Source organism: Lissotriton helveticus, chromosome 2_2 (assembly GCF_964261635.1).
Source record: "Lissotriton helveticus chromosome 2_2, aLisHel1.1, whole genome shotgun sequence".
NCBI classification, from domain to species: Eukaryota; Metazoa; Chordata; class Amphibia; order Caudata; family Salamandridae; genus Lissotriton; species Lissotriton helveticus.
The window spans coordinates 347,316,245-347,340,998 of record NC_136060.1 but is presented as its reverse complement, the minus strand read 5'-3'; the positions used below and the strand labels follow the sequence as shown (position 1 = coordinate 347,340,998).

The 24,754-nt window shown below is 46.9% G+C and overlaps 1 protein-coding gene across 5 annotated transcripts in view; it reads right to left on the bottom strand.

Moving 5' to 3' along the window:
• SORCS2 (sortilin related VPS10 domain containing receptor 2) overlaps nt 1–24,308 on the bottom strand; it is a 2,165,153-nt gene extending 2,140,845 nt beyond the window's left edge. For all 5 annotated transcript variants that reach the window (XM_078678523.1, XM_078678525.1, XM_078678524.1 and 2 more), the window contains exon 1: nt 23,977–24,308. In XM_078678523.1, the coding sequence (XP_078534649.1) occupies nt 23,977–24,276 (300 nt within the window). In that variant the 5' untranslated portion in view covers nt 24,277–24,308. The remainder of the gene's footprint in view (nt 1–23,976) is intronic.
• Nucleotides 24,309–24,754: the final 446 nt, after the last annotated feature.

Sequence of the window (24,754 nt, the reverse complement as noted above, 5' to 3'; positions counted from 1 at the left end):
ACGAATTTGGAATGGATTGCATCAACTGCTGGATTAACTGGTTTTTTTGCAAAGAAGGTAATCTGAATCGTTTTCAACCCAGTTTAGGAAGAGAAGTTTGGCAAAAACCCAATCCGCCCCAGGCTGGCGGGCGCTATTTGCCACCATCAAAGATCTAGGTAGATTATCTGCCTTACACAAGTCTTCTTTGGACCAGGACCACTCGCAGTCGTAGGCCAGAGAATTCTCCTGCATGAGCAGATATCGAGCCTACATTAGATCGGGCACCCATCAGAGAGTTCTTGGTTTATTACTGTGAACTTGTTATAGATTTACAATCCTCTCTAACTTGACGGTATATTTTCTTTTGAGCAGATTTCTTGAAAGCGATGACATGACTGGTACTCACATGCATGCAGAAAGTTTACTTTCCTCTCTACATTTTATTTATGTGCTGTTTATTCCTCTTTTTCAAATAGGGCTAAGGGACTTAGTCTTCGGGCATTTATGTGGTTGATAAATGAACAGCGGAGTTGGTCCCATTCCATGCCATTTAGCTGAAAGAGAAGCAGTGCTTAATTTTAGCATGTGGTTTCTGGTGCCCGGATCCGGCACTTAATTGTCAACACCAGCACCTATGACAGTCTGCCACATGGTGGCCCTGTTTCTCTAATGTTGAGATGAGCAAACCAACAGTTGATTATTAATTCAATACATATTAAACATGAATAATTCCAGCCGCCCAAGCCATTCTTATTGATTTGAAGGCCTGAAATACTCTGAATTATCACACTTGTAGGAATGCGATGGTTAGTAATTGTGTTGCTACTGTCATTGGCAATACTGGCAAGTGCAATGGGCGGTGCACGGTGCAGAGGCCTCCTGGCAGGGGCCCTGGCACTTATCTTTTGCAAACTAAAGAGAATATATCAAGAGGCTGAGGAATTCACACTAAGGTAATAGAAAAGGTCTGAATTCGTTTGACAGTGGACACCACCCATTATCCTCACACTTTTGCAAAAAGAAGAAACTACGTTTTTGTCTGCAGCACATTGTTGCAGCATCCCCAAAATTTGTAGGGGGCAAAGGGCGGAGCAGAGTCCTCTTGTAGTGAAATGACAGTAAGACTCTGATTTTGAGGGCAACAGATTTTAGGTCAGTAGGTACAAGAAAATATCAATTTCATGTGGTGCGGGTTTTGCCTACTGCCCATTTACCTCCAGTTTTACAGTTCTACAAGTAGTAATGGTGATAATGCTGTAATAATATATATGTTATATCATGCCATGCTACAAAACTCAGAATTGTCCATTTTGTCCAAGTACCACCTGGCAACATTGGAACAAGGGACAGAACTGATATGCGGGCTTTGTGCTGTGTTTATTTTGATGACGGACATTCCTCCACCTGCACAAATAAACAGCGCTGCAGCTGGAGGTATTAAAATGAAAGTGGGCAAGGTGGCGAGGACAGAAGTGTACAAAGGGTCATCCCCGTTAAAAATAAAAAAACGCAATCATATTGGAGCAAAGACCAGCGACAAGCAGGTCTTAATTTGAGCTTGTGGTTTCCAGTGCTCGGTACCGGCACTTAATTGACAACACCAGGGCTTGTGACAGCCTGCCACAAGGTGGCATTGTCTGGCTAATTTAGAGATGACCACAACAGTTCATTGTTAATTGAATATACATTAAAAGGACAATTACCTGCTGCCCAAGCCTCTCTTAGAGCTTTGGGGCCTGGAATAGTCTGAGTTGTCTCTCTTGTAGGAGTGTGATGGTTAGTAGTTGTGTTGTTACTATCATTGGTAGCACGGCAGTGGCAATGTGTGGTTCAAGCCGCGGTGGCATCTCGATGAGAGCGCTGGCACTTATGTTTTTTACAAATTAAGCTTTGGCGATGAGAAGGTGTCGGTGTTTGCCCCACCGTGAAATGCCCACAAATAGACAGAACTCTGGGTCAATGCGAAATTCGCACACAACTTGCAATGTTTAAACGAGCGTAAAAAACAGTTTTCATCCAATTCAACATTACCAGATCACTAGTAATGGACCCTACGTGCCTTAACTGGTAAGCCTTTATTAACAGAATTACACAATTTAAGGCACTAGCTGGCTTACCCTTGTGCTATCGACATATTTGATGCTTTCAGACACATGCTTTCCCTGGATGGGTATCACGACCCATCCCCAGCCATCAATTCTGGCCCTGCAGGCACTGAGCACAGACACCCCCAGACAGGCCACGGCCGCTCTTAAGCACGTTACACATCTTCAGGAGTCGCTATATTTCTGTCGTTTCCTTTGTGAGTGAAGCTTTAATGAAAAGAGAATGCACCGCGTCGATTAATTCTTGGAATCCCGACAAAAAACACTTAACCTTTGAAGCAAATTAGGCGTAAATCACGCAGTTAAGAAGTGAGTTATATAAACCATAACCCTGCCAAGTAGTCCCACTAGCTAAGTGCTGCTAAATTCCTCGGACTGACTTGGAGAAGGAGCAATCCTTTTGCTCCAATTAAATATGAGTATAGTGAAATCGGATGGAGTTCTGTCTGTGGGAAATCTTCTAATAGTGAAAATAAGAACCTTCAGAGAGGCCTCTGCTGAATTCAATAGTTAAAATTAAAATATTCAAGATAACTTCAGTTATTGTGGAGGTCTGAGCCAGTGGCAGCCAGGTCTGTGGCAAGGCGCGGGTGTCGCCGGCCATCAAAGCGAGGTTCCTTGTCACAGTCATTAACACAAGACTGTTTCACTTCTACAGGCTTTCTGGGAACACAATCCAATTATCTGGAGATAAAACAGCCATGTCACAATAAGTTACATTTCTGACTGCAGTACTTTAGGAATACGTCTAATGAATGTGCAAGGTCAACCAAGGTCATGGAGCAGTGTCTTAATGTTTCCACGCTATTGGTCCATTGGTTTCGCTTTTGTAGACTCTGCAAATCCTTTTATTGTAACAGGTTAAGAATTTAAAAAAGATGATAGAGTCACATTAATGATGGTAGATTTCTTAATCTGATGTGCACCTGATGTGAAAAATGCGCAGTTCTGAAGACATCTCAGAGGCAGCAGGCATAGACCGCTACATGGATAGGATAGTATATCGCTGACGTATGCGCCATCTATTCGCACTGTTTGAAATACTTATTACCAGAATTTGGAAAATATCACAAAATCTACAATTACATGGAGAGTGGCCAAAGGTTCATGCACCTGCTGCTCACTTAACCTTGATTGAGCCCTGAACATCTCTGGGAATCCTAATTCTTTAATCACTAGTGAACAGAATTATTGCAAACTAGGCCAAAAGTCCTGGGCCTGAAGATGGGCCCTTGGGAATAGAGGAAGGCCCTGAGGTTATCAGACATCAGAAACTCGTTTATCCGACCCAGGAGATTTGCAAAGAGTAAAAGAGAGTGCTTGAGTGGAACTATGCCAGCAGATCCACGCAAACCGTATGTCCAAACTGAGCATCTGCCTTGGAGCTGGTTTCCATGGAGTAATGCTCAAAGAATGCAAGATAGGTGGCCCAGCTGGCTGTCTTCCATAGAAAGGCAATTACTACATTTCTGAAATCAAATTAAGCTTCTCCCTCCAAGGGGTGTTGAGAAGGATCTAAGAGCTTTCGGACAACGAAGGCCTATTTTCACAGATCTTTTAGTTTGCCGTAGCATGAAGATACTCAAGTGACGAGATGTAAAGCTTGATTTCTACGAAATTACTCATGAGGATTAAAATTTCTTTTGAAAAGGTGGTCATAGCTGAAAAGTCAAGCACGTGTACTAATTTGGGCTGAGTCTATTTAATAAATTGGGAGATAACTTTTACTGTGTATTTATTTCTTTATCTTATGTTTTGGAATGTACTGTGTAACATTCTGCAAAGACAATGAAGAGTATGCTAGAGGAAGCTGGACTCCAGTTACATACGAAGAACAATTTCCATCTGAAATTATTCCTACCCTACACAGGACAGACCTTTAGTCCAACGAGTCCACTCAGTTTTAGGATGTTTCTTTAAAAGCTTGTCATTTGGTTCTGCCTGGAGCCAGGGATTAAAGGCCTTCCAGAGTTAGGGATCCTACCTCCCACAGAATGGCCGCCCTGCTTGACCCAGGTATAGATCTGTTGACTTATTAAATGAACTATGGTTGAGCATGGATGACTCCTAGATATGTGTAAAAGATTTAACAATAACCATAGCATGCCATATTAGGCTTCTCATAAGCTCCATTCTGTGTGCAGTCCGAAGCAAATAGATGTTTCTCAAGAACATGCACAGCTAAGACCATAGGATGGCTTATGGGTCTGAGTGAAGCATCGGTGTTGAAGATGTCTTCCAGATTCATGGTTATTTTAGTAGCTGGCCCCATGCTCGAAGGCCATGTGAGCAGAAGAGTGCCGAAGGGTTTCAAATGCTGCTCTATTGTGGGAGTCTAAATTATCCCTCATACAACTATGTATGCGGTCCAAGCATCTTGCAAAGTTTGTTTCACACCATGGTTTGTCCTCAAGTCAAATGTGAATTTAGGTATTATTGGAGTTCATCTGAGAATGTCGTTCATGTCCCGCCAACACTCGTGCGAAGATCAGCGAGTAAAGTTTAAACAGCAAAGGGGAGAGAGAGATTACCTCAGAGGCACAAGATGCATCACTTCACGGATGGATGATTCTGGAGAACGAAAGCAAACTAACAAGACACTGTCTACTTTATGGGGACCTTGGCATGCCAGTATGGCCACTAATGCCAGTTTCCAAACTCATATTTTAGGAACACCTCAATGGAAACCCAATGTTCTGGTGACTCACATTTTCACTCTACGGGCACTAGACCCCAAATTCGGACAGCGAAGGAAAAATCATTACAGTGAATTGGAATGTCAGTGTTGGGTATAAAGCAGCTATTTATTTGTTTGCAAAGAGCTCTAATAAGGGACATGTTTACGATGAAATGCTCGCTGCATAGGGACAGAACTCTCTAAAAGCTGTGTAACTCCACCCCATCCTCATAAGAAATGCACTCAGGGTTACAGACAATGAAAAAGACTAAGGCACTTTCCACTCAAAGGCATATCTCCTTCCACTGACAACTCACTACACTTCATGTCCTGTGTTTGTGGAGCAGACAATGGGAACACAATCACCACACATAGCCTTGAGCACATAAACCTGGCTAATGCCCATATATGCCTTTATGCTTGATGAACTCAACCCAATCCAAGTAAACATTCTATACCTACAATGCACACACAATACTTGTGATACAGTCATTATCATCTACAAGGACTCCAAGCGATGTCAAAGATGGAAGCAACCACCTTTATCTTATAGAAGGTACTCATACGCCCACACAATTTTGAACCCCAAAACCTTTTCCAATTCTTGTCTTAATGAGCCAATTCTCTTGACTTCTGCATCAACAGTCTTAGGGAAAAGATGTGGCTCATTTGTTTCATGATCTCTGACATCTCTCTCGCCCTATGCGACTCATTCTTTCTTCCTTACCCATCCTGTTTAGGCAGCGAGTGGTTATTACAAAATGTTGCACCTTACAATATTCAAAATAATAATAAACAGAGAAGTAGCCATTTCTCCTTCAAGACTCCAATTGTGAAAAAACAGTCTGGCTCCACTATTATTTTGATGCAAGGTAAAACTCCCTCTCAGTGGATCCGTTGCTGAAGTCCATGTTCACACCGTGATCCCATCACACCTGACTGGGGCAAATCTGGCAACGTTACTCCAACACTGATCGCGCTTCTTCAATTTTATGTGCGAGTCTAATTTATCTTTCAATCGAATTGCATCTCGTGTGAGAAAGAGATGGCACCTGCACCATTTTATCCAACTGACATGTTCTCTATCTCTGGTGGCTATCACAACACCAAGAGTCAAATCTTGTCCAGAATGGACTTTTTAAAAAGTTATTTCCAGACAGATAAGGTTTGGAAGCGCACTTTCTCAGTATTTGCTGCAACATGCAGACAATATCGACCTTCGATGTAGACTCGCCCGCTCTACTTGAAAGGGCAGAAGACACCAACACTCAAGGAGAGCCTTAACCAGCAGGGACATTCTGCAGGAATTGGGTCACATTATTTTTCTGCTTATTTCCCCCTCCCTGAGGCTAGCAGCACCCCTCACCTAAAGAATTGGCGACCCGTTCCACCCCTCCAAACCGCGCCCCCACCCCACTGCAAGCCAATGATCTCTCCTGTGAGGACATACATGAAATCTAGTAGGAAACGTATAGCTTAGCTCTCCATTGTTTCTGGAAGGTTGGTTTCAGATTCATAAATACTTTAAATGAAATGAAATGCAACGAAAAAGTCTAAACATGCTGCTTGTTCTAAACTTCCAGCTTTCTGTTGGATAGTGCCTTTCTCCATTATGTAGCTGTACACAGAGTTCTTACAATATCCCATTGTTAACTCAATGAATCCCTCGCTGTGGCAAATTAAAAATAGATTAACTAATTAGTTGTATCCTTTTTCCCCTGAAATCTCAAATTACAGGCTTTACCAGCTGTGCCCTACAAAGGAAATCACACCTGTATAGCTGCAAAAAAACACAGGATTCTATTTGTGCAAACACTGTTACAGGATTATTCCGAGTTCACGATTAAGGAATGCCTGTGAAGATTTCGTGCCTCTGGGAGTTAATTCGCGGCCACACTGTCTGTGTGAAGAAAGGTCAGGGAAGAGCTCACAATGAACAGCATCTATAAATAATTCATTCTTTGGAGATCAGAAAACAAAATAATGAGGCCACAAAACAGGAGGCAGATTACAGGGCTCTGTGCGCGCGCCTACACATGCAGACCAAGGAAGCATAGACCGTATGCTTCGCGACAGAGGCTTAATTTATACGCAATGCCCGCCAATATACCGCCTTCATCTGCAAGTCTACATTACACAAAAATAAATTCTGTTTTATTTCACACATCTGAGGAAAGACCTCAAAACTCAACTGTTCCGGCTCGCATACAAATGACATCCACAGGATCTAGGGTAGACACGGAAGAATAATGGATCAGAGATCTCTCCTCACCATGACACCCTAATCCCTCACCCAGATCTTCATACTTCACAGACCTCACCAAGGAAACATGCATCGCTTCTGTAAATTATTTAAAAATATAAATAAGTAATTCTGTGTCGCCACCAAAAAAGATCCTAACAAAATAAACAAATTCTCAATGTCCACAGTTTAATTTGAATTCAAGTCCAACAGTTATCAGTTTCAAATGTTAAATTTGCCTTCTCATTTTTAGGCATCAAACAGCGCACCCCTCATCATTGCATTCTGCGGGGGAGGGGCATCTTTTTATGTTACAACACTGTATGCAGTTCTTTCAGCGGAGATACCCGCCTCCCCCAAGCAAAGGGTCCCTTCAACTTCCAAACACATATTTAAAACTAGGGCAAACTGTGTCCAGCCCCCATGTAAGAACAATTATGTTTTCGAATTCTACTTTTGAGGCAAATCAAAACACATTTTTATTCCCCGGTACCTTTGCTCTGCTCGCACCATTTGTCTTCCCCAAACACACTGGCTCACTTTTGAAACACAGGTTCAACCAACACCATGTTCAAAGCATCTTGATCACGCATACATGCCCATCATTTGAACCATGTTTGGAGGACAGGTTAGAAGTCCACATATAAGAAGTTATTTTCACCATTAGATTGTCCCTCAAAAACCAACCACCGCCCCGATCACCGATCCCACGGGTTAGGTGGAGCCCTGTAAGACCCAAACCGCAGCTACAAAGCTCCTCATGGAGAGACTCCATAACTCACATCACCTTCAGGTGTTTGGCCACAGAGTTGAAAGGCCCTTCTCACTTGCCAAAGCAGACGATCCACACCGCCTTGGACCGGGGATGTTTGGCAGCCCTAAGCCCCTCCATGCAGATCCTCTGCAGGAAAACGGCAGTAATTGGTCCATGCTCCGCAGAGATGCACTAAAAGGCTAAGTAACACCCGTAAGAAACATGTTTTAGAACCTAGAGAATATTCCTACGGTCCCATCTACTAACAGGCATTCATGTGCATTATTTCGCGTCTTTCGCTCACAGCGTTTGTTATTGCGGTGTTTATTGAAACCATGGATTCAGCTTTTACTATTGGAGTTTGAATCCAGGGAAGGTGACACTAATTACACTTGACTCCCTTTGCTCTTGCTTGTGAGCCCTTTTCATAAGGCCAATGTACACCCACTCCGCCTCTTCTGGAGTCCTAGCTTACCTCGAATACTTTTTCACCAGAGAGGAAACACTGCAAAAATGATTATGCACCTCAAAATCATTGCAATGATTCAGGTATACTTTTATTTAAAGTTTATAAGTTTATCTTGGGAAGCAATGGTCTTTGGTTCCTCCTAGCAGACGAAGCAGTCATATTAATGAAAAATAATTCTGAGTGTTGCATTCCCCTTGTTTTTAAAAGAAAAGTAAGGATTTGTAACTGATGCACTATCTAACGGGCTACCCCACGGACAGGTTTTGACTCAAACACTCACAGATCTATTTTACCAAATCACAATTGATTCACTTTACTCTATTAATAAATGCAACCAATAAAAACAATTACAGTCGGTAAACAAACATTGAAGTGATAAACTTGGATTCACTTTTATGGCACTTAGGGGCAGTATTACCTGCATTTTATGACTACCATCTTCCTAGCTGTGGCTTTCTGTATCATAGCAGAACTTCTGCTCAGCCCCCACTTCTATAGCAACAATTTGACACATGAACACAAGGAGGAGAAACAATGGAGGAAGAAAGACAGAAGAAACTGGTAAGTGGGGTTCCTGGCAGGATTGCGAGCACCTCGCCCTGATCAACCTCCTCCCAATAAGAATGGGATCTACAGAAACCATGCACCAGTGGTTCTATTTGTATTACTCTATGGAACACCAGTTAATCCAACTGAACGCATAATTCTCCCAATGAATGCACTGGCCTGCATAGTTTAAGGATCAGTCGTCCTCGTTGGTGAATAAAGAGTTGATGTTTCAAACTGCAGCTCTGTCTTTCACTGGAGGAGGATCGACCTCTGTTCGAAGAGGGGGAACTAGATTGCTCCGCCCCCTGCAGACAGGTGCCGTGTGTTATTCTGGCCCCGATACCCTAATCCACAGAGGTGTCCTCTGAAGGCATGCTGACTATAATGCTGTGCAGGCGTAAAGGGAAATTGTTCGCAAGGTGCACAAACTGGATTTGGCAATGCCCCATGCAACTGAAGGAATGCCCCATTGAGAATGTTCCAGTGCAAAATGTGCACCCGAATGATTGATATTATAGAAGGAGCCGCATAAGCACCTCCACCCCTCCTATAACAGCAAATTGACACAAGGCACTAAAAGTGGGCACAAATGCCTGTACACCCCGGGGCATTTTCCGTAATATGGTCCCTGGCCCTGAGGAACCTTCTTCACCAAGTACAAAACTCAGATTCATCAATATGCCAACCGAAGGGTTAAGATGGGTTGAGATGCCTTTGTTGTGGAGACCTAAGAGTCTCAACTCTTAGAGACTGTCTATTGATCATCCAGTCCCATTTGTTGAAAGCTGATCCAAATCCAAATCCTACAAAAACAGAGTTAGTCTAACCAAAGCATAGAACTCCACGCGTGCTCAACAACATGAAGCCGAACCAATCCATCTCAAGCCTGACAACCTCAAATCCCGTGTCCCATGGTATCATCATTAACTCAGACAAGTCCTTCAAAACACACATTGTATAGACAGCCTGGCATACATTCTCGTTTCTAGGCAAAGCCAGTCCATACCTCCCTGAATCAGATTTCAGAACCACAGGCCAGCCCTGGCCCTCAGCACCTGGTCTCCAATGAAGAGCGTCCCCAAATTTGGTGAATGACTCAGCAAGAGACCGAAGATAATGGACCAAATATCTCCTAACCCGAGTGACCTTCAATGGCTGCCACGCGAAGCATACATCATCTTCCAAATCTGCTGCATCACATAGGCTGCAGTCCTCATTGTTCTTCTCCAATACCTTCTCACTCATTTGGATATTCAAAGATATAAAATGTGAAATCTGAAAAGAACTCAGCCCCCTCCTCCCCACCCCCCATGAGTACTGAAGCGAAGCGGGAAATGAAACCTGGCAAACATTAGCCCCAGCAGTAGCTCTCCGGACACATAGTAAACAATCAAAAAACACTAATTGTGGGCTAGTTCTACCCTCTCAAGCATTTCTCTCAGGTCCTCAAAGTACCAAAGGAGAGACTGCAGATTCAGGAAGTTCAGCCACAGACACAAGGGGTGGCATGCACAACTCCCAAGAGATGCCCATCCAGAGACTCACCACAAGCCTGGGAAGGGTCATCACACTGGGCAAGCGAGGGCAGGAGCTAGAGGACTGAAGGAAGTAGGTTGTTTTGATGATGAACAACACTCCAGCATCTGGAACGCTAGCAATAATACCAGGGCAGAGCGGACTGATCAGGAGCATGCAAGGAGGAAATGGAAGGGATGATGAGAATAACAGGTGAAGGGAGTGAGAATGCACACATATGAACAGTCAAAATGCAGCCGCTACCCAGCAACACTGTGCATCCATCGTTTATGAATAAGGAAACTCACTCTGATTCACCAGTGCTGTCATGTAGTAAATCCTCTCCAATTGCCACAACTGGCCATGCAACTTCATATATGTTGTACTTACTGCCATTATGTATACTTACTACCAATCATACGTGAGTTTAGAGTTTATCTGTTGTGTATCTTTGATGTAATTCATGTACTCTGAAATCCTTATATAATGTAACTGGTTCTATTGTAAAGAACTCTGACACCTACGGGGAATGTGTGTACTATATAAAAACACATAAATAAATAAAGAACTAGAGATGAAAACCAAAGAAATGCAAACAAAGCAGTGCTTAATTTGAGCCGGTGGTGTCCGGTGCTCGGCACCGGCACTTAATTGTCAAAACCAGCGCCTGTAGCAGTCTGCCACAAGGTGGCGTTGTCTGCCCAATTTAGAGATAACCACAATAATAGTTAACTATTAATTTAATATACATTAAAAATTACTATTGTCTGACGCCCAAGACATTCTTAGAACTTTTGGGGCTTGTAGTACTCCGGATTGTCACACTTGTAGGAGTGTGATGGTTAGTAGCTGTGTTATTACTATAATTGGCAGCATGGTAAGGGCAATGTATAGGGCAAGCTGCAGGGGCCTCCTGTCAAGAGACCTGGACTTATGTTTTTTTTTTTACAAATTAAGCACTGAAGCAAAATAATGAGAACCTAAAGGCTACCTCTCCTCTCCCTAATGGTAAAACAAAAGGCCAAAATTGATATGGAAATTGTCTGGCAGTGATGTCTCAACCACCAGCGAGGATTGAAGACTCTACCCTGAAGTCCAGGAAAGGAAACCATTGATGATGGACAACAGGTGCATTCCCTGGTTGAGGGGAGAGGATGTAGCCTACCAGCTATGGCGGTCGACCTCAAATCTGGGGAACCGGGTTTGAGTCTCGGCATCGACACTCAACATCCTGTGATACTGGACAAATCACTTAAGCTCCACGTGCCTGACAAAAATGAATGTGTCCTTACCTAATGCAACTGGCGCTCATGTAAAGCGCTCTGATACCTGATACCTTTGGGTCAAGTTTGCGCTATATAAAAACTCCGGGGGAAAAAAATGTCATCATAAATACCCCCAGAGACAGCTGAAGGGTGAACTACCAAACAAGAGCCGGTCATGGTTCAGGAAGAAAGCAGAGTGCAGTCAAGTGAGGGTACACGACTACAAATATGTTAGGAAGTTGAATAGCTCAGAATGATGTGACGGTACAGACTCCATCCCTGTAGGCTGAAGACAGACCGATTTGTGGGCACTGCTACTGAGAGTCAGAGCTGGCACAGGGCAGCCTCAGTGCTGAAGCAACTCATCTACCTGGACTTCTTTCATGCGCTGAATTTGAAGTGACTCTGCAGTCTCCCGTCCAGACAGAAAGGGGATACAGCGCATTGAGACCATACTTGTTTCCTGGCATATTAGAAGTTAAACAGGGATTCTGCAGCTGCTGACGGAACATTATCTTCAAAGCTGCCTTGAACTCAAACACTGCAGCCTGCCGTCACTCTCTCGTGTCCCTCTCAACCCAGTGTTTGGGTGCGGGTGAGATGTCTTCACTGACCTGCGAGTCTGTACCAAGCAGGGATAGGGGGGGTCTTTATATTACATCTGACCTGAGCAAAACGAATGGACCAATACACCTTAAAATGCAGCATTGTAGAGAAGCGCTCTAGTGGTTGCACGTCGCATCAGCACGCGACGTGCCGGCGGCCATTTTGGGGCTGCGCGCGCAGCTCGTTTAGAGAGCGCGAAAGCCGGAGAACAAGCGCATCGGCTCGGTGCTCCTATTGCTGTATTGCTTAAATAAATATAGCGTACTTCTACAACACAGTTTCCTGTGGTCATTTATGCAGCCCTGCAACATTACAATGGCGACAAGGATGGGATTAGCAGAAAGACCACGTGAAAACACGGGAAAGTCAGCAGAAGAACACCGGAGACAGAAGCAATTGCCCTGCTGACCCAGCCCCATGGACAACCACCACACGGAGGTTCGCAAGTAAGAAACCACGCAGGCAAACAGCATTAAGGAGCGCGGCAGAGCCCACAGCGCCCCGCTGCACCCAGCAAGTGCGCAGCAAGAAAATAAATAAATAAATAAATAAATAGGAAGCGCACAGAAGGCCAGGACAACCAGAGGCCCAGCGAACCAGCCACATAGCTTGTCAGAGCTGGCTACCTCAGGGAAGAGTGAAGGGGCAGCCACTGGAAGCCCCCAGTCGCATAAGGAGAAACAAGAAAGAGACAGCGCTCCAGGCAGTCCTAACAGTTACAGCGGCACGCCACACACAGAACGGCGGGAAAGGATGTGTGCACAGGCGGTATCCGCGACAGCTCCTGTTCAATTCTTACCCAAACCGGGGGAACCCCTCATGAAGTGGGAAGATTGGAGAGACTATATTGACAATTTCATAGAAGTGCTTGAAGCTGAAAATGATGAAAAGTTCACCAGTAAGAGGAAGAAGCGGATTCTGTTACATAATCTAGGCCCGGAGGGGCTCAGAATCTTCAAGAACCTGGTGCCAAAAGAGCAAGGGAGCACAGATGATGATGTGTATGCGCACGCTATCGACGACCTAAAAGATCACTATAAACCAGCGGTGTGTGTATCAATTGACAGGTTTAATTTCCAACAACGGAAGCAACGACCAGGGGAATCAGTGGAAGAGTACGTGGCGGCGCTGAGGATATTGGCAGCCACGTGCAAATATGACACGTTCCAAGATGAATTCATCAAGGATCAGATTGTGATGCATACCACGAGCACCGCCGTGCAGGATAAGCTGTGGGCGAGCGGCGACGTCACGCTAAAGGAGGTAATGGTGATAGTAAAGAGGGCAGAATTGGCGCGAAGGTGCGCAGAGGCGGCGAAGAGAGAAACAACGGCCAGTCCGATGGTCAACAGGGTGGAAGATGAAGAGCCTCGCAAGGACTACAGAAACAAGGGATCCTCGTTGAAGGGACCGCACAAGTGGCAAGGCAACCCGAGACCCCCGGAGAAACAGACGGGAAACAAGAAGAACGCCTGTTATAGATGCGGGAGCTGGTCCCACGAAGCGCATGACCGGAAGTGCCCGGCATTCCGAGCCAAATGTATGTACTGCGGAATCGTAGGGCACTACGAAAAGGTGTGCCGCAGGAAATCATCCAGAAGCGTGGTGAAATACATTGAGCAAGATCAAGAGGACCGAGAGGAGAGCGCAGGCGAAGATGTTGACACCGTACTTTGCATTTACGACCAAGTACTAAGCGTAGACAACAAAAGGTCAACCAAGCCGGTGCTGGACATAACGATCGGAGGAGTGCCAATAAGCATAGTGGCAGACACTGGGTCGCCCTACACCATAGTCCAGAGAGCGGTCTGGAACGAAACATTCAAGCCACACCTGGGCCCAGACCTGGAACGACTAGACATTCGGCCAGTCACATACAATGGGGATCGCGTACCCATGTTAGGATTCAGGCCACTGAAGTTTGAATTCAGAGGACGCAGCGCACATTGTAAACTGTACATATCGGAAAGGGGACCATCTGTGCTGGGGTGGCTAGACCAGGGCGACCTGGGCATCAAGTTGGATCCAGGTGGAAAAGAACAGATACTACTAACAGAACCTGAGGCGTGGCCAGACCTGGACAGGTGGAAAAGAGATTTCCCCAAAGTATTTGGAGGCACAGAAGGAAAACTAGAAAGGTTCGCCCACAAGATAGTACTCAAGGAGGAAGCTGTGCCAGTATCTCATAAGGTGAGGAACATACCACTGGCAGTGAGAGAGGCAGTGCAAGAAGAACTGCAAGAGCTAGAAAGGAAGGGGATCATTGAACCCATCACATGCGCGGAATGGTTGGCGCCATTGGTAGTTGTAATGAAGCCCAGTGGGAAGGTCAGGCTATGTGTTGACCTGCGAGAATTGAATAAAAATATTGTCGTGGAATAGTTCCCCTTGCCAAGGATCGAAGAGATGCTAGCCAAAACATGTGGAATCAAGTGGTACTCAACCATAGACTTCAGCATATCACCAGATTGCCTTACACCCGGAGAGCAGACGTTTGACGTCGTTCATCACTCCCTTCGGGTGCTACCAATTCAAGTACATGCCGTTCGGCCTCGCATCGGCGGCGGCGGTGTTCCAAAAACGAATGCACCAGTTGTTTAAGAACATGGATGGCATCCAGTACTTTCAGGATGACATTCTGGTGATGGGTCGAGACAAGTTAGACCACGATGCGAAGCTAAACAAGGTACTGAAAGTCTTAGAGACTAAGGGTCTCACGGCAGAGTGGGCATGGAATCGGTGACCTACCTCGGGCATGAGATCGGGGTGCAGGGCATCACGCCAAAGACCGAAAATGTGAAAGCAATCTGCGGAGCTCCACCACCCACCAGTAAAGAGGAAGTGAGGTCATTTCTTGGAATGGCTGAATACTATAGTAAGTTCGTCCAGCATTTCGCGACAAAGACACACCACCTGAGGAGGCTGATGAGAGAGAGCTCGGCGTTTTGCTGGACAGAGGATGCACAAAGAGAATTCGAGGTCATCAAACAAGACGTGGTGGGAGCCATACCGCTCAAGGGTTACGACCCTCAAGGCAGAACAATACTTACGACGGACGCCAGCGACAAAGGGTTGGGCGCGGTCTTGATGCAAGATCGCGGGCAAGGAGTGATGGAAACCCTTAGTTTTGCCTCACGCATGTTGAGCGACACAGAAAGAAAATATAGTGTCATCGAAAAGGAAATGCTGGCGGTCGTATGGGCGACAACAAGGTTCAGACAATTCCTGTGGGGCACATGATTCCAATTAAGAACGGACCACAAACCTTTGGTCAAGGTACTAACGTCAAGTGGACATGCGAGTGCTACGCCCAGGATTTCAAAGATGACATTAAAACTACTGGAATTTAGATGTGACGTTGAGTACATTCCTGGCAGCAGGAACAGAGTGGCAGACTACTTAAGCAGAGCGGCGGCCATGGAACCGGAAGAGACAGACCAAGCAGGAGAAGAAGGAATGGTGGCCCTCATGGATGATCAAGAAAGGGTTATCAGTAACCAAGAATGGAGCGAGGCCTACAGGGAGGACGTCACTTTGCAGGAAGTGACGACACACATCATGAAGGGATGGTCCAACAAAAGACACATTAAGGAGGAGTTGAGACCGTATTATGAAGTCAGAGAGGAACTATCAGTAGGTGATCAAGGAGTTTTCGTTTACAAAGGAGACAAGGTCATCCCTCCAACAGGCATAATTCACGATCTACTAACCATACTCCACGAAGGCCATCTGGGGATAGGAAAAAATGAAGTCGCGTACCAAGCAAAACTACTGGTGGCCAGGCATGGACCTACGGACCGAAAGGCATGTGAGGGAGTGCCTGCAATGCCAGGGAGCGGACAAGACACTAAAACCCCTGAGACCAGCGTTGGGGAAATTTGACCCCCCACAGAACCCGTGGGAAGATCTATGCATAGACATTTTGGGCCCAATCCTAGATGGACAAGGAGTTCAAAGGTACATATGTGTACTCATCGACAGATACTCGAAGTGGCCCGAATTGATAGTGGAGGAGAACACGGACACAGAAACAATCTTGAAATTCTTGACCGACACGTTTGTGAGAGAAGGCATCCCGAAAACCATCTTGAGTGACAATGGCCCCCAATTTACCTCTGACAAGTGGAGCAGTTTCATGGAAAGAAATGGCATTCTCTCCAAACACACTTCGATATATAACCCCGCAGAAAATGGGTTGGTGGAACGTATCAACCGAGTGGTGATGGGGTCAGTTCAGGCTGCGATATCATGCAACAAAGACTGGGAAAAGGATATATGGCACATGGTGTGGGCGTACCGCATCACCCCCACCGGAATGGGATATAGTCCCTTTCAGATATTGAGGGGCCGAGAACCCTTCACAAAGGACAACAGAGCATGGAAGGAGAAAACCATAACGAGTAAGTGGTCTCCTGCAGTGGTCCAGGCAAACTTGAAGAAGGCACAGGAAATATATGCCAAACACTACAGCAGGCGTAGGAACGTGAAAGACACTGGACTAGAAGAAGGCGAATGGGTGCGAGTTAAGCTGGCGACGTTGCAAAGGAAGGGGGACAGTAAGTACAGCAAACCCTTGCAAGTCAAAGAGGTGTACGATAGAGCAGCCTTGTTGAGTGATGGAAATGTATGGTCTCAGGACCGCATGGCAAGGTGCAACAAAGTACTACAGTGGAGTCTAGCAGGCTCGGAGTTAGGAGATGAGGGAGAACCCGACACAGAGCTGGAACGAACTGAGGAAGACATGGATTCGAGTAAGAGAGAAACGAGTGAAGAACTAGGCAACAACAACAGCCAGAGAGCAGCGAAGGGAACGAGCATGAAGAGGACAGTGGAGAGGGCAATCGCGCCGAGCAATGCCGGTGGCGATGCAGAGACCCAAGAGAGGGAGACCACGTCTGCCCCGGTGAGATGTACCAGGAGTGGTAGGACAGTAATGAGACCTTCCCGGTTTCAAGACTTCGATATGAGCGACGGACTGTAAGTTACAAAAGTTTCACTGTTTGGAAAAAAGGGAGATATGTAGAGAAGCGCTCTAGTGGTTGCACGTCGCGTCAGCACGCGACGTGCCGGCGGCCATTTTGGGGCTGCGAGAGAACGCGAAAGCCGGAGAACGAGCGCATCGGCTCGGCGCTCCTATTGCTGTATTGCTTAAATAAATATAGCGTACTTCTACAACACAGTTTCCTGTGGTCATTTATGCAGCCCTGCAACATTACAAGCATGTCCCTAACAATCCTATGCACTCATGGGCGTAAGGCACACCCCTGAAGTACAAGAGGCCCCACACTTCCGGGGGCTCCATTCAGTCTAGAGCCTAACCGCTAGAGCGGTCGACCTCCAAGCGGAGGAACCGGGTTCGAGTCTCGGCAGTGATGCTCAACATCCTTTGATTCTAGGCAAATCACTTAATCTCTCCTGCCTAACAAAATAAATGTGTAGGTCTATATCGAAACTGGTGATCGTGTAAAGCGCTCTGATACCTTCGGCTCGAGTTCGCTATATAAAACCTCAAATATATATAAGGGAGTCTCGGGGACCCACGCATGGGGGACATCATTTTGTTTTACACCACTGCATGCAGTTCCTTCAGAGATGCCCCCCACTCTGCAAAGAGTCTATTCAATTGCCAGACTCCTCTGTCATACGAGGACAGCCATTTCCACTACTGGGCTTTACGTCGACAAGCCACTATATTCTGGCAGTAATAGGGGTGCATTTTCGATTGAAACATGTCAAGAACACGGGGTGAAAATTAGTTGATGAAGTAAAAGCACAGGACTAGCTACCACGTGTCCAAACATATGTCGTGGGGCCACTTGGTAACATTAAGTCGTGCGGCCCAACTATGGTTACACATGTCGCCTTCATCTTTGCCCCGAAGATTTGGCAATATGACTTTTGGTTGGAGAGATGACGCGACTGCCCATGATGCATTTCGTTCTGGTGAGCAGCCAAAGTGTGAGCAGCCGGGTATGGTTTATACCGGGACAGCATTCCGGAGCGCCGAGAGGCCGTCTTCTGGGAACCATCACCGAGTCCCCCATCACAGCTGACACGAGGTAAACAAACCGCGCAGCCCGGCAGGAGCGGCTCCTGAGCGACTCCCACCCGCTTAGCTCGTCGTTTTAATCAGTTTACATCCACGCTCGGGCGCCTCCTTCTCCTGTCAGGGCTCGTCAAAGCGTTTCACACACGTGATCGCGAAATAAGACTGCAGGGCGATGGATGGATGAGGAGGAGAATCGATTAAACATAGGACTGGATCACTGGCAAGCAGGGTCCTAAAGCCTGCCGCCAATACAGGACTGGGTAGAAAATACTCCGAGGTCACAGTCAGTGCAGCTTCATGAGAGGTGGGCAGATTAAAAGCCACCAGATCAAGGACTTTATTGCAGCATGCGCTGGTTCAATGATTTGGCGCCCTCTACGGGACTGGTTAGAAATTACACCAATCACCTAAGTACCAACAGGCTCAACATTTCAGAGAGGGAAATTTATTAAACACAACCATCAAACGGAGAACTACTCTGTGGAGAGGTCCCAAAACCTGATTGAATAGAGGTTGTCTTTGTTGCTTCGCCTCACAATGAGGAGAAACATCACCAACCCAGAGTGAGGAGAATAAATAACAGGCCACACATCAAATCTAGAAATCTACATATTCAGGGGTGGGACGCGGACAGGAAGTCTGCACTGGCCTGCTTCGCCCCTTCCCGGTGGTTGTGAATAAACTGTACCCCTCTGCTCACACTGAGAGGAGCATCGTGCCAGAGTGAGGCGAGTTGGTTAAACTCCATTGTCTCACCTAGAACTCTTTTTATTGCAGCCTGTGATGGACTCAAACAGGGGACACCGGTTGAGGCACACTGTCGACGTCACTGGACCAGGCTCTGCACATGTGCCTAGAGGGAAGTCACGTCATATCCGAGTGAGGTGAATATGTGGCACAAGTGGTGGGTGAGGGAGCGCAGATGGGCGCGTGGACTTAAGGAGAGATGGCGTCTCCCCCTTCTCACTACCGTAGCGGGTGTGTCATTTGGCCCCATGACAGGGAAGGAAATGGACCGCGAGGCTAGGGATTGAATAAACAGCAATAATCAGGGTTCAGTGTGCCCCGATTTCACTGCACTTGCTGCACCAATGGAATTTACGCCCCTTCTGTTCGAGACTGTTAGAGGAGGGGATGCTGACCCGTTTGTAGTGGGCCCAGAATGTGTACCAAGAAAATAGTATCGCGGGATGTTTCCTCTCCAATCACATTAACTATTACCGGAGGGCCTGTTTTCTAAAGAGCTTTCAACGGTGTTAAATTGAGTGATTATCGCGGCTAAAAGCTGCCCGCGAGGCACATGCTCCATTGCCATATCTGGCAATTAACAACCTACCACAATTTCTTACAAATACACCCAGCATGTTTTATTTCATCCGAAAAATTAGAACAATTGAGAATGGACACACTATGCTAACCATTCGTTTATTTTAAAATAGAATAGAATGCCTCTCAGTAACATGCAAGATGGCCTACATTTACAAGGGGAAACACTACTTGGCTTACAATAGGTAAACATGAATAGGTAAACATGCAATTACATGTTGCTTGTTGCACATACAAAGGTCAACTAGAAAACCATTCGTGTTAAAAAAGAGGGGTTTTATAGGGTTTGCTATAACTTCTTGTGACATCACTTTGTGTGATTTTACCCTATACAGCATAAATTGACCACAACCGTTTATTATCACACTTCACTTGAGTGGCCCAGGACTTCAGCCCTCATTGGCTCGATTAACCCCCTGCACGCGGTCTAAGACGTCATATCACAACCTGTCTGGTGGCAGGCAGAGAGCCAACACTCCCTCTTCCGGACAGGATAGAAACTGCAGCCCTCACCTCTCAGTGACCCCCCGCCCTGGCGCGCATATCTGTCATAGTATCTGTTCGGCGGCGCTGGCGTTGGTATTTCTGGAACAACAGGTGCGTTGCCAGACGTTAGGCGGGCCAATGGCCGCCAGGGAGTTTTCAAAAGAACGAGCCGCCTGCACCGCTGATGGATACAAGGCAGAGTGATATTAATGGCTTGCATTTCTCGATCATTTACACACAATCTCGCATCGTCTAACAGCACTCTATGGCGGCGTCTGTTCCTTTAAAATAACAAGCCATTCACTTTTCATCATGCGCATCGATGATTTTGAAACAAATATTTGACAGGGAGATCCACAGTGTGACATAGGGGGCGACAAATAGCTTTCCAGACGATATCCTGCCACCTGGACACGTTCATTTAAACAGCGTTGTTTGTTGTGCTTCAGTCCGATTGGTTAAATTTATCCTTAACAAGACTACAACTCCCAGAATGCACCCATTTGTTAAATGACCGTACAGAACACCGCCCTTTTAACCTGAAGTAATTAGGCATCTATACTGCCACATATTGCATACACTAATCCTACCAATGCATACTGTAGTAAAGGAAGATGCACAGTCCAACTGTGTAAGTAGATAATCCTTTATTGTAGATCCCTTCTAGGATAAGTAAGTAGGAAAAGATAGGAAGTACAGGTAAAAACCAACCAGGAGCAGGCTCCAAGCAGCTCAGCCTGAGTTGACCAACTGACACTATGATCCAGAGAGACACCCAGGCATTCCATGATGTCATGGTACATTCCGTTCAGTGAAGAACAGTAGAGAAGTAATTTACTACACATACCCTCTTCGTGACCTCAGAAATTGTGTGTGTAAAGCTCTACAATGTCTCGTCAAGAGCAGTCCGCATTATATAAATTCACAATACAAGGAACTAACGTTCACAAGTGACGAAGCAATTGAAACAAGTTACACACCTGTTTGCTTTTAGGCACTTTACACAGCAAGGACCAGCACCAAGAAACAACTTAGCTCCTCCTGGGCAGCTATAGTGACGCCAGGTCATGTCTATCCCATTTAGCCCAATAGAACACTGCGATGGGGCCTGTCTTTTCTTTTTACACCAAACACAGCAAATTAATAGTGCTTTAACAGCCCGCACTAGCTAAAGGGTGCCACACCTGGCAGCTGTGGCTGTTAAGGGGGGCGCAGCCTTCAGTGACATCGAGCCGACGTTTCTGTCCCAAAAACAGACATTTGTATGTAACACCAACCGCACAGACCACAGGTCCAAACCCTCCTCGAGACCAGGCGCCTTCTTGTAAGCTGTCTTGTCTGAGTTAGGATATTGTGACTGAGAACAGGGACTTTGCACGACAGGTAAACCCAAAGAAAGAGCATTGGAAACAGCCCGAGGGGTCTGATTCTGTATATTTCAGTACACACATGCAAACAAACATGTTTATTTTGAACTTGAACTTGATAACGCGACAGCCAAGTGCTTTTGAATACAATCTTTGACAAATTCACTTTAGGAAAGTTGAGGCGCTTAAAGTGCGGTATGGAGACCGCGCGCGCCGTAGTCGTGCAGTTGTTGCACGGCGTGTCACAAAATAACAGCGATATACACACAAACACTGGGTTGGCTTATCACACAGCGCGATGCTTCTAGCGGTGCTGCTGCTCCCAGCGGTTGGAGCTGTCTGGCAGGGTCCTCGCAGGGTCGGAGGTCGCCTAAGGACGTGTGGTGGAGCGTGGCGGGTGCTGCAGGCCCAGCGCCTCGGAATGTAGCGCCCTGACCTCCGGCAGCCGCACATGTAGCGCTACGAGCACGCCCACCCCTGACACCCACCGGCACTCGAGCTTCTAGAGACGAGCGCTCACACCTCTAAAAGCTGGGGACCTGGGCGCGAGCAGCAGCTCCGGTGAATCGTGCCTTGAACTTCTAGTATCTACACCCCGAGAGCGCACTATCACTCACACTTAGGCGCTCCGTCACCAACTAATTATGCCACCGACCGGGATCCCTTGCACTTATTGCGACTATAGCGACCAGACTTCCCGCACTTCTGGTGTTAAAACAATCAGACCCCACTAATATTCACCACCTAGAGCTCAGACCGGCCATACAAGCACTCACGCCTCTGGAACTCGCTGGCACTGACGCCTGGTGTTCACACCTAGCTCTCACATGGCCCCCTGTCTGTAGCACCTGCACGTCTAGTGAGCACATGCCCCTCATTGATACTCACACTGGTGCTCACACCTCTAGTTTGAACAAACACACCAGACAGACGCCGTTTTTCACTCGCACATAAGAACCGAGGCCCGGAATGACTTTCACACCTACTATTGATTCATCATGAGCACCTCTAAGGGCTACTAGTGCTTACACCTACACTACTCACACATCGAGCCGTCACTCACGCAGCACTCCCCTCGCCATAAACTAACAATGGCGTAAAGAAGTCACACATCAGCACTCACTCATGTTCCCGTCTCTAGCACTCACGTCTAGCGTTCATTAGCACTTTCACTCACAGAGCTGTCATTCACACGCCCACCACTCAAACCCCTGACACTCGGTAACGCACTTCCCGCCAACATACCTTCACACCAGACACCCTCACTGCTCACACCTCCAAGACCAAAGCGCTGTTAGTGCTCACATCTCTAGCACTCAGTTTAACTTGCCACAGTGCTTACACTACTCACAGAACCCACATCACTATCACTAACAGCTCTGATTCTGCTCACATCTCTAGGCCTGTTTTAACATGCCATTGTGCGTACACTATTCACAGAACTCACACCAATATCACTAATAGTTGCACTAGTGCTCACGTCTCTAGCACTCAGTTTTACATGCCATTGTGCTTACACTACTAACAGCTCACACCACTATCACCAAGACGACTGAGAATGCACACATCTCTAGCACTTGCAGCTGTAATTGTACTAATACCTCTAGTGCTCACTGGCGGGTCTACAATCCAATAGCACTTGAAACTCTAATATTACTCTCACCTAAAGCATTAACAGCTGTGATGGTTCTCAAACATCCATTAGTACGTACACCACTAATAATACACACACCTATGGCGCTCAGACCCCCAGCAAACATACCGCTCACTCCTCTAATGCTCACCATACTACCATCTAGTTGCACTCACTCTTCGAATTGTGTCCACACCTTTAGTGCTCACAGCTCTTATAGGATGTACTACCGTTCACTATTCTCACGCCAAATAGTGCTCACGCTACTAATTGTGTCTACACGTCTAGTGCTCACAGCTCTGATAGGATGTACTACCGCTCACTATTTTCACGCCCATCAGCGCTCAAGTCTCGAAGTGTCTACACTCCTCTAGCGCTCACAGCTCTGATATGATGTACTACTGTGCACTATTCTCACGCCCAATAGAGCTCAAGCATCTAAGTGTCTTCACTCCTCTAGCGCTCACAGCTCTGATAGGATGTCCTACCGCACACTATTCTCACGCCCAATAGTGCTCACCCCTCTAATTGTGTCCACACCTCTAGCGGTCACTGACATCCAGTAGTGCTCACAGTAACGGCGGTCACAACTCTAGTGCTACCTATTCTAACATCCAACGGTATTCGCGCCTCTAATGCTGCTCACCAACATCCAGTACTGCTCACACCTCTAATTGTGCTCACACTATTAGCGCTCACAGCTCTAGTATTTACTCTTCTAGCGCCAACTATTCCAACATCCAATGGTGCTCGCGCCTCTAATGGTGCTCCCACCTCTAATTGATTTCGCCACTAATTGTGCTCACATCTCTCATTGATGTTGCCACTTATTGCTCGCCACTAAGTGTGCTCGCACTATTAGCGCACCCAGTTCTGATAGTATTCCCACCTCTAGCGCCAACTATTCCAACTGTGCACACGCTGTAATTGTGCTCAGGAGTGGTGACTTACGCTGCTGTTCTCGCCCGTCCAGTGCACCATCGCCTGGTTGTGCGACGCGTCTCCCTTGAGCACGAAGGAGGTGCTGAGCAGCGAGACCTGCCCTCGGGGCTCCCTCCGGAGGCGCGGGTGCCGGCTGTCCACGCTCCCCGGGCCGAGCGGCGCCCGCGGTCCCGGGCTCCCCGGCAGCGCTCTCCGTGCCACCGGCGCCCGGCCCCCCGCGGCGGCCGCGCTCCCCAGCAGCAGCAGCAGTGCCAGCAGCAGCAGCGGCAGCAGAGGCCGGCGGGGCGCTGCTGCTCGCGGAGGCTCCATGCTCGCCCTGGCTCCGGCGGTGCTGGGATGAGGGATGCTCGGGCTCGGCTCCCGGCAGAGCTCGGGGAGGAGGCTGCACTCACAGCGCCCGATGCTGGGACTGGGGACAGCGGCCGGTCCACCCCGTGCGCTCCCAGCCCGCGGCGCCCTCTACCGGCCACGGGAGGCAGTGCACCCTCCGCACAGCGGGAGGATGGCACAAACCCAACATTCATTCATTCAGTCAGAAGGCTTAATATAGGGTGCCACAGTAGTGTTATTAAAACACAACTTTCTTCACATTTTAGGCAACTAAGCTCAGTTTTGCTTTTAAACCACACATTTTTTTTGTTTCAATAACAAACTACTACGTTTTTAATATTGGAACTGAGAGAGCGCAAACTGATATAAATATATGAGTACATCACACTTACCTATAGAGAGCATAATTCATGAAGAGAAATGCCATGAGTGCTAATAGTATCTGAAATTATATTCT